Source organism: Vipera ursinii (assembly GCF_947247035.1).
Source record: "Vipera ursinii genome assembly, chromosome: Z".
NCBI lineage: Eukaryota > Metazoa > Chordata > Lepidosauria > Squamata > Viperidae > Vipera > Vipera ursinii.
In genome coordinates this window covers 87,086,388-87,101,910 of record NC_139517.1, presented here as the reverse complement: position 1 = coordinate 87,101,910, position 15,523 = coordinate 87,086,388, and the positions used below count along the sequence as shown (strand labels likewise).

General features: G+C 38.0%; 1 protein-coding gene across 1 annotated transcript in view; it reads right to left on the bottom strand.

Annotated features, from left to right (window-relative positions):
- The window catches only part of RFTN1 (raftlin, lipid raft linker 1), a 110,771-nt gene that overhangs the window by 16,124 nt on the left and 79,124 nt on the right, over positions 1–15,523 (bottom strand). Inside the window, exon 7 of the mRNA XM_083376171.1 lies at positions 11,359–11,474. Within this exon, the coding sequence (XP_083232297.1) occupies positions 11,359–11,474 (116 nt within the window). The remainder of the gene's footprint in view (positions 1–11,358; positions 11,475–15,523) is intronic.

Here is a 15,523-nt window from a genome sequence, read left to right as displayed (position 1 = left end):
GATTGGATAACCATTTGTCTGAAATGGTATAGGGTTTCCTGCCTGGACTAGACCACCTCCAAGGTTCCTTCCAACTTTACTATTATAATAATAATTATGATTATGATTATGACTGCAGGATTTTTGCAGCCATTGTAACTTTGAAATGGGTTTATATGTAGTTTTGGGGGGAGGTCTGTCATAATTTAGGATGTTTATTAAGTGGCGTATTGTACCTCAAGGATAACCTGTACAATATTATATGACACATGTACAATTTTGGGGTGCTTTTGAAATTTCTTCCAGCACCATGTCATCAACAGCAGAATTGTGCTAGCTTGTGAAAGTCTGCATAGAATGTTTTTTACACATTTTGTAACTTTATACTGCATAATACCAAATATATATGATTCCTATATCTAATATGGTACAGGACCTAATTTGGGGCAGTTTTGGCACAGAAAAGCGTTTACATTAAGATCTATTTAAGGCATGGATCATGTTTAATACAAATAATTGATGATAAGATACAAGGCTACAAGGAGCAAACAGTAACCCTTAGTGCAAACACCACCCACTGTATCACAATCTCACACTGTACAGTTGCAAGAAAAAGTATGTGAACCCTTTGGGATTATGTGGAGTTTTGCATGAATTGGCCATAAAATGCGCTCTAAACGTCATGTAAGTCACAACAATAGAAAAACATAGTCTGCTTAAAATAATACTACACAAACATTAGCTGTTGTCATGTTTTAATTGAACATAAGATGGAAACATTCACAGTGCAGGGTGGAAAAAGTATGTGAACCTTTGGACTTAATAACTGGTTGACCCTCCTTTGGCAGCAATAACCTCAACCAAACGTTTCCTGTAGTTGCAGATCAGACCTGCACAACGATCTGGAGTAATTTTGGACCACTCCTCTTCACAAAACTGTTTCAGTGTAGCAATATTCTTGGGATGCCTGGTGTGAATCGCTCTCTTAAGGTCATGCCACAGCATTTCAATCGGGTTGAGGTCAGGACTCTGACTGGGCCACTCCAGAAGGCGTATTCTGTTCTGTTGAAGCCATTGTTTTGTTGAATTACTTGTATGCTTTGGGTCATTGTCCTGTTGCATCACCCATCCTCTGCGGAGCTTCAGTTGGCGGACAGATGGTTGTACGTTTTTCTGCAAAATGTCCTGATAAACTCTGGAATTCATTTTCCCATCAATGACAACAATCCGTCCAGGCCCTGAGGCAGCAAAGCAGCCCCAAACCATGATGCTCCCTCCGCCATGTTTTACAGTGGGGATGAGGTTTTGATGTTGGTGTGCTGTGCCTTTTTTTCTCCACACATTGTATTGTGTGTTTTTCCCAAACAACTCAATTTTGGTTTCATCTGTCCACAGTATATTTTGCCAGTAGCGCTGTGGAACATCCAGGTGCTCTTTTGCAAACTTCAAACGTGCTGCAATATTTTTTTTGGACAGCCATGGCTTCCTCTGTGGTGTCCTCCCATGTACTCCATTCTTGTTTAATGTTTTCCTTATTATAGATGTGTCAACAAAAATGTACAGAGATTTCTGTAGGTTTTTAGCTGACACTCTAGGATTCTTCTTTACCTCATTAAGCATTATGCGCTGTGCTCTTGCAGTCATTTTTACAGGATGACCACACCTTGGGAGAGTAGCAACAGTGCTAAACTTTCTCCATTTGTAGACAGTCTGTCTTACCGTGGACACATGAACGTCAAGGCTTTTGGAGATACTTTTGTAACCCTTTCCAGCTTCATGCAAGTCAACAATTCTTGATCGTAGGTCTTCTGAGAGCTCTTTTCTGCAAGCATGATTCACATCAGACAGTGCTTCTTGAGACCAGTAAACCCAAAACAGGTGTGTGTTTTTAAAGGGAAGGACAGCTGTCAGCAACACATCCAATATCATTACACTGATTGGAGTCAAGGTTGGCTCACTCCTGGCTCCAATTAGCTCTTGGAGAAGTCATTAGGCTAGGGGTTCACATACTTTTTCCACCCTGCACTGTGAATGTTTCCATCTTATGTTCAATTAAAACATGACAACAGCTAATGTTTGTGTAGTATTATTTTAAGCAGACTGTGTTTTTCTATTGTTGTGACTTACATGACGTTTAGAGCGCATTTTATGGCCAATTCATGCAAAACTCCACGTAATGGACGTTCTGAAACGTGAGCTGGCCAACAACAAGGAGTGTATATCGGAGGTGGTGACCCTTTGATTGGTGTACATTCAGAGTGACAATAAAGGTTGTTGTTGTTATTAATCAAACCTCATGAAAGACTCCCATTGCCTAGATATGTTGATCAGCTGTTACCTGGATTCAGCAGTTACCTGGCATAAGTAGGTAACTTTTCTCTGTTGAGAAACTGATCAAGTAAATATTTCCAGAGTGAGTATGCATTTAACATGGCACCAACTGAACTTCATTCACTAGACTATGGGGAGATGTTCAGCGTAAATGAATATATAATTTTTTCAATATAAAATAGTCTTTCTACAACCACTTGCTATTACATGTAGTCCTCAAGTTACGGCTGTAATTGAGCCCACAATTTCAATTGTAAATGGTGATGGTCATAAGTCAGGTCACCACATGACCAGGCCCAATTTTATAACCTTTTTAGTGGAAGTTGTTGAGCAAATGTGGCAATTGCAAAGCAAACACATTGGTTATTAAGCAAGCCCACTGTTTGCAATAGGGTGGATTTTGCTGGAAACTGGAAGTAAATGCTAATTTCTGGCAACAACAATATAAATCATGATCACATGACTGTGAGGTGCTGTAAACACAGCTGTAAATGCAGGCCTGTTTCAGAGTGCCCCAAATGCAGTCAAGCAATCATGAAGAAGACATGGATATGGGAATTTTGAAACCAAGTCTACTGGGATGTCTACTGTACTACTACTACTACTACTAGTAGTAGTAGTAGTATTAATAACAACAATTGGAAGGGACCTTGGAGGTCATCTAGTCCAACCCCCTGCTCAGGCAGGAAACCCTAGACCATTTCAGACAAATGGCTGTCCAGTCTCTTCTTAAAAACTTCCACTGTTGAATCATTCCCCACTTCTGGAGGCAAGTTGTTCCACTGATTAATTGTTCTAACTGTCAGGAAATTTCTCCTTAGTTCTAGGTTGCTTCTCTCCTTGACTAGTTTCCATCCATTGCTTCTTGTCCTGCTTTCAGGTGCTTTGGAGAATAGCTTGTCTCCCTCTTCTTTGTGGCAACCCCTGAGATATTGGAACACTGCTATCATGTCACCCCTCAACCTTCTCTTCATTAAGCTAGACATAACCAATTCCAGCAGCCATTCCTTATATGTTTTAGCCTCCAGTCCCCTGATCATCTTTGTTGCTCTTCTCTGTACTCTTTCTAGAGTCTCAACATCTTTTTTACATCATGGTATCCAAAACTGGATGCAGTATTCCAAGTGTGGCCTTACCAAGGCATTGTAAAGTCATATTAACATTTCACGTGATCTTGATTCTAGCCCTCTGTTAATGCAGCCTAGCAGGACTGCATTAATGTTGAATGGTCACTAAGTGACCGGTCATAAGACTAGGGCTACCTGCATTTTTTAAAGTTTTTTTTTAAAAAAAAATTCATAAAATATATTTATGAACATTTTATCTGTTCAGAACGTAGCAAGTCATCATAGAATCTGTGCAACTTAACTAGAGAGTTAAGTTCTCATCCCTCATGAAAAAATGCTCATCCTGCCTAACTCAAAAACAGTGAGGGAACAATCCTTGGTAACAACTGAAACAAGTCCATGATTATCACAGAAACAGACCAGTCCTCAATCAGACCAAGTAAGAAAATCTGAATGCTGAATTACCATAAGATTATCATATGATTGAAATCCTTTGGAAAGTGAGAAATGGCTAGAAAGGAAACCTAGAAAAGTGGACAGATTTACAGTAAGTTACGGGGATCCCATTCCTTCACAAATGGGTAAAAAGAGTTTCTCCTAATTCTGTTACAAGCATCAGATTGACAAACATTTAAAACCAAGGAGAGAAAGATGGGTATTCTTCCATTCGCTGACTTAGATGCACCAGCTAAACTAAATGGAAGGATATCTTCCTCCTCTTCTAAAAAAGACAAATAGATGCATGCAATTGTATTTGCTTTTCAAGACAGCCTAAATTGTCTTGAAATGCAGGAAGAGCAAAATCAATGACATATTATCTAAATAAATAGGGGGCAAATCCTTAATTCCTAATCTGCAGTTTCATTCATGTCTTGAAGGCTTTATGGATTCACAGAAAAATGAACCAACATAGCATTATATGCAATATAATAAAGATTTTGCTTGATTTATTCCAGTACAGAGAGAATTAAAAATCCTTATGGATTTTTCATTTTATTTGAGCAGAAAGATAAGCATTGCTTTCAGCAAACAGATTCTTTTAATTTTACCTGCATTTATTTAAGAAATTTATATCTGTTTCTGATGCATTCTCTTCCATTCTTCCACCTTCCTATAACTAACTCCTCTGATCAGAGTAAAACAATAATGGGAGATCAGATTTATGTATGCTTAGCCAAGGATTAATATGGTAGATTAACTATTCTCTACTAGTAAAGTTCCCTAATAAAGTTTGTGCCATTTTTAGCTACCGTTAGTATTAGCTATTTCTACAAAATTCCCCACCTAAATATGGGCTTTAACTGTATTAACTAGTTATTTCTTTCAAGATGGTAGGACACATTTTCTGTCTTCAATCTTCTCTGGAGCCTTTTACATCAGGAAGACAGGACTCTCATTACTCATCTTCCTTCCTTTATGTTTTTTTAACCCTATCATGATCTATTTCAAGAGTGTTCCTTCATCTCCTCCAGAAGCACGTATTCGATTTCTATCTTATCTATTTTGACTTGTTCCTATTGGGGCCACTATGCAGTTCTTCGCTCTTTCTTGCTAGTACATTAGTTCCCCTCAGTTCCCCTTTTTTGTGAGAAAGTTTTTTTCTGAAAAGATATGTTACCTCTTCTTCCATCAACTATGTTATCAACTTAAAAACAGCTCACATGATAGCCCAGACATGTCAAACACAAGGCCCGGGGGCCGGATCTGGTCCGTGAAGTGGTTTCATGTGGCCCGCGAAGCCATCCTGGAAACAGTGAGGGAACGGCCCCCGCTGCCTTGGCCCTGGCCCAGAGACCCTCCTTCTGCCAGAGACCCACAGATCTGTCCCACTCCTGCCCAGGCCCCCATAGGCACCCTTAATGCGAACGATGTAGAGCTGGCCATGCCCACCCAGTAGGCCATAGGCACTCTAGCCACACCCACCCAGTAGGCCACGCCCACCCAGGCCATACCCACACGGCCCCCTGAGGGCAACCGCAATGCTGATGCATTCTCAATGAAATTGAGTTTGACACCCCTGTGATAGCCCATAGCTGTAGCATGCTCTCACAATAGATTGTCCAAAGTATATATAGTATTATTTTTCTACTTGCATGCAAATTTATATATACTTTTAACACCTTCACATTAAATGCTACAAAGAAAGTTGAGTAAATATTAACCTGTGTAGAAATGATTCTAAGCCTCTTTATATATCATGATAATGCTTTGTTTAGGGATATGTTAAATTAATCTAATATTTACTATATTTTCTCATATATATTTTAGCCAAGTTTAACAGCATTTTCTATAAGGTTTTATAATTTTTTAAAAAGTCTTTAAAATGTATGCAATAAAAATATATGCAAAACTACAATGGAAAGTTATTTTTATCCAGACTGTTGTTTACTTTTATACCAACTATTTAGTCCAAACATCTTATTTTAAAAAAAGTGTGAAAAATGCTCCTTATGTTCAAACTGCAGTACTTCCAGTGACAGACAGAAACTGCTGCCAAACCACATTGTTTTATCTATCAGTGATCTCTGCAAAACTTGACATCTGGCATTTTGAAGATTTTCAAGGTAGGAAGACACATGTGCAGACATACACACAAAGAAACCACATATGTATACCGCTTAATAGGTTCAGCTTTTAATATATATTGAAAAAGGATCCCCGAGCCACAAATACCTCGTTTTTTCCTTCCTCCTTTCTAGTTTACTCTGAAAAATAGCAAATAGGACCTTTCAGGAGATTGAACTTCACACTCATCACCACTGGCCCTCCTGCTGCTCAGAGCTCCAACTGTCTGGCTGCTGACATCAAACTGTGTTTATCAGGCCCACAATCCCTATGCACTTAACAAATACATTTACACATCTAACACTGAACTGAGGATGTTTTGCTGTGTACATGACAAGTACAGCCTTTCTCTGATCTCCATAGCTGAGGTCAGTAATGAACTGATTTGAAAGAGGCATTTGCCATTTCTCCTGACATAAGCTTTGCTGGCCCAATGCCAAAAGACAAAACATGGAAGCTTTTTCAGTGGAAATTTTCCATTGAAAAATTTATAGTCCATCAAGTAAGGTAACAAAAAATGAAGGCTCTAGTCCTTATGATTCTGAATACTGATATGAATTAAAGAAGAATGCAAGCATTTTATTCTGACATAGATCTGTGGCGTATTTGGTCCACAGGCTGTATTCTGGATGGCAATGGCTATCTAAAATTCTTCTAATCCTGTGTTGAACAGTCAAGTATTGAACTGGACTGTCCTCTTTTTTTTCTAGCAGTTGTGGAGAAGAATAAAAATAATGTTAATAGTTGCCTATTGCAATGAATTGTCTATGGATGACAAAATCGTGGTGTATGACCAATCTTCATTTCTCTAAGGCAGAGGTCCCCAACCTTTTGGACACCAGGGACCAGCTCCATGGAGAGAGGTTTTTCCACGGACCAGAGTGGGCATGGTTTTATGTGCTGCCTGAATCTTGCAGATGGGGCTTTGCTTGTATGTGTGGCCTGGTTGCTGGCATGCCGCAGCCCGGTACTGGTCCACGGACCAGAGGTTGGGGACCCCTGCTCTAAGGTACAACAGCATATTGTCAATAATGTGTATTAGATATCATACCTCAATTATTGTTCTGATTCATGAAAGATGTATGCCCTTCCAGTCTGGGCTATATGTTCCTTATTCAAAAATAGTATAAGGCTGTTTTCCACAAAAGCAGAGCTGGAAATGCTCTCTTTGCTAACTTCTGTCACTAGAGATTGCAGGGGCAGTGCCAGCATGCTAGCAGGATACAGGGTAGATCTTGAAGAGAAGATCCTGAATGTTTGAAATCAAATTTTCTTTTGCTAGATCCCAAAACATGTCAGGTCACAGAGGGACATTCATGTTGGCTGAAATAAATGATTACTCCTGCTTAAAGGAACATCACTCCCCTGTAGTTTTTTTTAAGTTTATGTGCAGGTTGTGCAGGGGTCTCAGAGGAGAGTCAGTTTTTTTCTTTCAGAACCCCTTTGATCTGTGTATATCAGCAGGCCATGTGGGGCATTAAATTTTCAGAAAAGTAAATGGGGAAAGCCTCTTCTACTTTTCTGGAAAGACTTCTTGCTTACTTAATCCACAGGGCCGGAATGCTGAGGACTGCAGTCTCCATCACCCCATACCAGCGTATCAGTTACTGCAGGTGGAAAAGCAGAAGAAAGACCCCATCCTTCTTGCAGATATTAAACCTATGGTTTTAGCCATCTGTCAAAACCTGACCCTGCTCTTAACACCAATTCACCTTTGGAAGAGATACTGGATCTTTTTTAACTGCAGGTAAATCCACCAATCTCAACCTTATCTTGACCTTCAATTAACTGTTAGACTAGCACAATAGACTAGCACAATCTGTGCAAGCAAAACTGAAACAAGGAAAAAAAGATTTAATGCTAAATCACAAAAAGCCTATTGGAATTAATAAGAGTCTGACATCTGTAGAACTGGAGTAATTAGGAAGTAGGACATGTGGCTATTAAAAGCCATATATTAGTTTCTTCTACATTTGGTTAAATAACTCAGCTGTCTTACATCCTGTTGACTGCTGGCAAGAATCACATACTGTGGCAGCTGGAAGGTTTACATTTTTTGCATACTGACATTTTACACACATACAGAGTACTAAGATGAACATATTCTTGTTGCTTACACTTGTGAAGCTGCTCTATTTGTAGAAAATAAGCATGCCAAGTTTTTTTTCATTAGAATGACAATGCCAATTCCCATTCAAATTCAAAGGAAGGTCATGTTGAATTTAAACTGTATATGAAAATGCAACTTGAACTACATTTCTCAGACCACTCAGAAAGAAACATTTTAAGGTCTGCATAATTCTTATGATAACAATTATAAGATGTGCTAGAGTTTCATACCCATATCAATATACAAAGCCAAGGAAAAACTATGAGGAACTTCAGTGTGCTGCTAATGTTGAACTTCAGCCTTCAGTGTGATGCTAATTTTGAATTCAGAATGGTTGGAAGGCATATTTCATCCACTTTTAGCCAATATTTATTGAATGAGAGTCTAACAATAAATCTATCACTCTAAATTCCATCATGGAAGAAAAATAGCACATTAAGAAAACAGTTCCACAGGAGTATGAGATCACTGACCTGTGTTATCTTCCTTCTGACAAACCCTCAGAGGAAGAAGTGGAGTAGAAACTGCTAAAGCAAGATCAAGAGAAACCAGTAAAGCCACAGATGCTGGACCAAGTAAGACTGAGTCAAGAAGCAGTTCTGGAGGCAAGGGAGTTAATGAAGAAAACTGCTAGACTCTGTTTGGCATCCTCTCCTAAATATTAGAATCTGTCATGAATGAAGGCAAATATACATGTCCCAGAATAATGTTGCAGGATCCAATCTGAGTTGGTTACCAGGATCAGAGATTTAGTCTTGCACACTTTCAGACTCATGCTGGAGCCCATCCTCAGGGAACTTCTATCCCTTTGCTAGAGAGAAATTCCCTGAGGATGGGTTCCAGCATGAGTCCAAAAGCTCAGAAGACTAAACCTCTGATCTCGGTGACCTAGAATCTGTCCCTATATCCTAGAAAACTAGGCTCACGAAAACTGCACAAATAAAGTTCTACAATATTTTAAACAACAGAGAGAGAGGAAGCAAGACAGCCACCATGTGACAGCTCTTTTAGTGAGCTCCTCATCCTCTTATTTTAATTACTTTTATATGGTTGTAAACAAGAGATGCTTGTGCTCAGAACTATGCAGCCTTGAAACCTACACCTGCTGGCAGCTTTTCCACCAGCTGGCAGCTTTACAGGCAACACTCAGCTGCTTTTGATATCCTTAGAGTACCCTCTTGTACCTCCTTATGTTTCCATTTCTTTGTTTTTGTCCCCCAAATTCTGCTGTGCCTTTACCCTACATTAGATTATTTTATTTATGGTCTTCCTGTCAACTGATTTCATTTTTATTTTGGACTCTCCCTCCCCATCTCCTAAGCTTGCAAATAGTTATTAATGCCTGCAAAACCTAAACAGTCCTGTTTGATGGACTTGACTGGATACCAAGAAATCTCAGGTTTCTACTTTAGACTGGGACATTTTTAAACAATTGAGAAGAAGGCAAGCAACCCATATTGTTAACCAAAAATAGCTGATCTTGACTCAAGAGAGACTCTGTTTCTTTGATTCCTGGGAATTTTCTTGTTCATAGGACTGGAGTTTGGAGCAAGACATTGACCTAAAACCAGTAAGAAACCAAGGTGACAAACAACACTTCCCACTCTTCTGATATTCAGCTCCATCCAGGAACTAGAAGAAAGGCTGAATAATGAAAACAAAACTTTTGCAATAAATCCAAATGAACAGGGATTACAACTTGGCTCAATTTTTATCAGAGCAGTGAAAAAATGCTATTTTAAAACCAACAAAATAGCCATGAAGTCAATCTAGTAGGATTGACCCAAACAGTAAACAGTCTTTATTACTATAGCCTGATCTTATTTGGACAGTGAAGATTTTGCAAGTGATGACTTCTTATATTATTATAATGTTTACAATCATCACAATCAAATTAAATCCTGACTAGATCATCATAATTTGTTTCTCAAAAGACTATTTTTGGGTAAAAAAATCAATCATGTATTTGTGTGTGTACTGAAAATATAATTCTGTATGTACGTGTACACACACACACACACACACACACACACACACACACACACACACTGATCTTTAAGGCTCTTCATTTAGAAACTTTTTCCAGCTAGATTTGCTAAAGTACCTCATTAAACAAAGGATGCCTGATAACTACATTTCTCTGAAATACTGCTGGTGAGGTGATGAGCCTTTTCTCCCACGGCTCCTGCCCACCGGAACATCATGCCCCTCAAAGTGATATCCGCCCCCACCTTCTTGGCCTTCTGAGATTTAAAACAGGTTCTGCTGATTGACCCCGGTTCCCAATAGGGATGTTTCATACTGGAGGTGTCAATGAATTGAGAGAAGATTCTATCTCTACCCCATTGTATATTGTATACTTCCTTAGCCATATATGTTAATTTTATTAATATTTATTGTTTTATTATTTTAATGTTTTACATCAGGAGTGTCAAACTCGCAACGTCATGTGACAAGTTGCAACGTATCGTGACTCTTTTTCCATTGCCGGCAATGGGGTGGGTGTGGTTTTGCCATGGCGCATCCAGCCTACAATGTAATAAATAAATAAGTTGTATCTACTTGCTCTTTGAGTTTTGATTAGGAATTGAATTTGTTTTTTCTATTAATTTAATTAGGTCACTGTAAAAAATTGAGTGCTTGAATATGCTGCTTCTTGAAAATTAATCACAGAACATAAATGTTTTTATATAATTTTTCTTTTTGAAATCTCATTTAAATAAATAGTTTAATTTTGTCCAAGAGTTGTCCAACTATTTTGGAACTAAGCAAGAATAAGTAGATTATAAGGAGACCTGACATAATAATAAAGATTCTTTTTTTAAAAAAACAACAACTTTGTTTTATGAAGTGTACATTCCATACAAACCGATAATAATGTAAGAAGTCTCAGGTAAATGTTATGTGCGACGGCATTAATAATTTTATTCTGCAGAGATTTGCTGTAAGAAACACTATTTCTGAGAATTTTCTTGGCAATTGTTTTTAAAAGGCTACAACAGAAATCATGATGAATGCACAATAAAAAAGTAAATATTAAAGCTGATCAACAATCACAACATTGGTGGGAGCATTAATGCAGTGTGAAATTAATTGGTGAAAAACAAAGATAAAACATAAGCAAGATATAAGCTTGTAAGCCGCCCTGAGTCTTCGGAGAAGGGCGGGATATAAATGGAATTAAAAATAAAATAAATAAAATAAAACAATTATTTTTTTTAAAAAATACAGACATTAGTTTAAAATTTCTAATTTCTCAGAGTTGTGAATCAAGGTATTAGAAATAGATCAAAATTATATACTTACATCTAAGATTGTCCATTGCTCTACAACAATAGCATCATAGCCTTGCATACTTCTGCTATCATCTACAGAAGGATCTTCAAAGATGAATACTCCATCTGTCATGCCCTGGAAAGTATCTGTCCAAAACAAACAAGTTCTATAAACTGTATTATTAGCTATTATTTGTTAACAACAATCTGTGCATTATTTATCACAATACAAGATTCTTCTTACCATATTATAAAATAGAAGGTGGAATATATCTCTGGAGGGCTAAAATTTATTAGCATGAATGATAGTAATAGAACTAGTAAGTTTCCATTTGAATTCTGCAATGCATTATTGGTAACTATGATAAGTGCTGGACTTAATTTGTACTAGTAAACCACATACGGGAAACATTCACATGCCCAAACATACTGATGAATAAAGTGTAGAGCTTCCACTATCATTATTGTAATCAGGGCTTTTTTTCTCATAGAATGCTCAGAACGGCATTCCGAAACCTTTTTTTTTGTGTGTGCGCGCACATACACACACACACATACACACACAAAAAACAACAACAACCCAGCTCCCTTATTGGTTTTCCTAAGCCTATTGCAGGACTAGCAATCTTGGCTCTTTTTTATGACTCGTGGACTTCAACTCCCAGAAATCCTGAGCCAGCCATGCTGAGGTTTCCAAGCTGAGCCATGCTGGCTCAGGAATTCTGGGAGTTGAAGTCCTTGAGTCATAAAAGAGCCTGCACTAGAGGAGGACATTAACATTATTTACAGGATTACTTCTTTAGGAACTAAACTTTTAGAATCTAAAACAGCTAATTCAGAAAAGCCAACAGGAAAGAACCTCACATTTTTCGTCTGCTTCTGTCTTTTGGAAGGTAAAATTAGATAACAAAATAATCTATTTCTTATGTTAACATCTCTGCAATGAAATCAAAGGTAACAGGAAAGAAATGAGAAACATTTTTCTCAATGTAATATGTCTAATTTAACTGATTCTAGAAAAAAATAGTATCTTTTGTACACTCTTGGAAACTATTTTGAATCTAAACAATTCTTAAGAATGAAATATTCTTAATTTGCACTTTACTTTTAGTGTTTGGACTGTTGTGTGTTTTGAAAAATAGATTATTTAGAATCTAGTTATGTTGCACTTCAGTCTTTAAATAATTAACCTAGTATATACATAACAATATATGATGTTTTTCCCTGGTGAGCTTAACATCAATAACAACATTTATTAAAAAGGCTAAAATAATTTCTGGCCGTATTATCTGTATAGTAAAATTTTGGACAAGCAGTGATCATGTTACATATGTGCATAAGCATAGTCAGTAGCATATGCCTTTTTAAAAATATCAAACATGCAAAGAAACAAAAATAAGTCCAAAATATCGGTATTACATACAGAAATGCCAACTTTGCAACCAATATTTCTCATCCATAACTATGGCACCCTAAGGATACCTGCATACATGCAAATGTTTCTCTGGGATCAGTAACGCAACAGGGATTGCTTTTTCCTTCCAGTAACATATACCTAAAACCAGTTTATTGCATTTGGCAATTGTACTAAAAAAATCTCATTCATTTAATTTGAAAGCAAGTGAAAAATTGATTTAAATTATTTTATTAAAACAAATTAATGGCAATTCTTTTATAAAAAATTGCCTCAAACAAAATGAGTTTGACATGCCTGCTCTAGATAGTTGAATGCTCCAAAATAAATTCTAGACCAGGCCTTTACATGCAGCCTACCAAGCACCCTTGGACAGAGCACAGACTTTTTTTTTAAGTAATAAAATCACCACCACTGCCCTGAAAATCATGTTGCCTAGTGCCTCCATGGCTTACCATGACCACAAGCTCCAACACTGTAGATGCTCCTCTAGTCACCAAATCATTGATTAGCCCACCAGCATTCCTTTGCAGACCACAAAGATTTTTAATTTATCAGTGTGGGCCTTTCCTTTATACAAGATAATAATAATAATAATAATAATAATAATAATAATAATAATAATAATAATAATAATAATAATAATAATAATAATAATAATAATAGGAAGAAGAAGAAGAAGAAGAAGAAGAAGAAGAAGAAGAAGAAGAAGAAGAAGAAGAAGAAGAAGAAGAAGAAGAAGAAGAAGAAGAGGAGGAGGAGGAGACCTTGGAGGTCATCTAGTCCAACCCCCCGGTAGGGCAGGAAACCCTATACCATTTCAGACAAATGGCTGGCCAGTCTCTTCTTAAAAACTTCCAGTGTTGGAGCATTCACCACTTCTGGAGGCAGATTGTTCCACTGGTTAGTTGTTCTAACTGTCAGGAAATTTCTCCTTAGTTCTAGGTTGCTTCTCTCCTTGACTAGTTTCCATCCGTTGCTTCTTGTCTTGCTTTCCGGTGCTTTGGAGAATAGCTTGACTCCCTCTTCTTTGTGGCAGCCCCTGAGATATTGGAACACTGCTATCATGTCACCCCTCATCCTTCTCTTCATTAAACTACACATACCCAATTCCAGCAACCGTTCCCTATATGTTTTAGCCTCCAGTCCCCCAATCATCTTTGTTGCTCTTCTCTGTACTCTTTCTAGAGTCTCAACATCTTTTTTACATCGTGGTGACCAAAACTGGATGCAGTATTCCAGGTGTGGCCTTACCAAGGCATTGTAAAGTGGTATTAGTACTTCATGTGATCTTGATTCTATCCCTCTGTTAATGCAGCCTAGCACTGTGTTGGATTTTTTTGGCAGCTGCAGCACACTGCTGGCTCATATTTAAGTGATTATCCACGAGGACTTGAGATCTCTCTCACAGTTACTACTATTGAGCAAGGTACCACCTATACTATACCTGTGCATTTGATTTTTCCTGCCTAAATGTAGAACCTTACTTTTTTCACAATTGAATTTCATTTTGTTAGATAGTGCCCAGTGTTCGAGTCTGTCCAGATCCTCCTGTATCTTAAGCCTATCTTCTGGAGTATTGGCTATTCCTGCCAGCTTGGTGTTGTCTGCAAATTTGATGAGTTCCCCATCTATCCCCTCATCCAAATCGTTGATGAAGATGTTGAAGAGCTGCACAGACCTCTTCTAGATTTTCCTCTTGCCTTTCCGAGTTAACTCCTTGGTCTGTCATTGAGCAAGAATTGGCTTTGTAGGGAAGCATATTATCATTTGATGTATATTTAACATATGTTCTACCTTTATTTACCAATTATATAATATTTGTATGCAATCCACATGGTGAGGTTTGGGGAAACTTACAATAGAAAAAATATATTTTTAAAATCATAAGATTAAAAAATCACCTGGCCCGCACCGCCTCCGCTGCCCCCATTGCGCAGCCCCGCCATTTGGAGTGGGCTCTGCTGCTCCCACAGCACCAGCTGCGCCGGCTCCGGCCCCAGGGAGGGGAGCCCGCCGCCAACACCCTTCGCACCTGTGACTGCAGCAGCACCGCCACCCCACCCCACCCCCGCCTCCTGCACCCACCAAGATGAGAGTTCCGGCACCTTCTTGTTTAGAAAAAAAGCACTGATTGTAATACTGTTTTGACTCCATGAAGTCCAACAACTTTTCAGGGGCTTAAGGGTTTAGTGCTACAGTGGTATAGACTTTACAGCTGTATTATTTATGATACAGATATCTTTATGGACTTCTGGCAAGATCATTTGGCACATTTTCATCATGTCTTTAAGCATTTACTAAAGGCAATACTGTTTATTATTAAAATATAACCTGGACTTATTTAGATATCAAATACTTAGGATTTATAGTAACCCACAGAGATCTCAAGAAGAAGCCAACCTCCATCTGGTTTGACTAATAATTAAAAAGCAATTCATTTTGAATATGTTATATGGTATCAATAATCATCCCCAATTTTTTGGGTTTAGTTGCTCTTTTGATTGATCTTATTCAGAAGGCTAAACAATGGAAGTTACACAAACTAAGGGACATGACAGAGCATTTCAGAATGTGAAGTATGCTATATGCCAAGCTCTATTCCTCAAGAGACCAGATTTTCATAACACTTGCTGCCTCATAGGTATCAGAGCTATTCTCAAACAAGGTCCATTAGGGGATATAGGCCCATTGCCTTAATTAGCAGGAAACTATTATCTTGACAAACAAGTTACTCCACTATAGAACAGGAGTGTCTAGCCATCTAATGGGATTTTACATC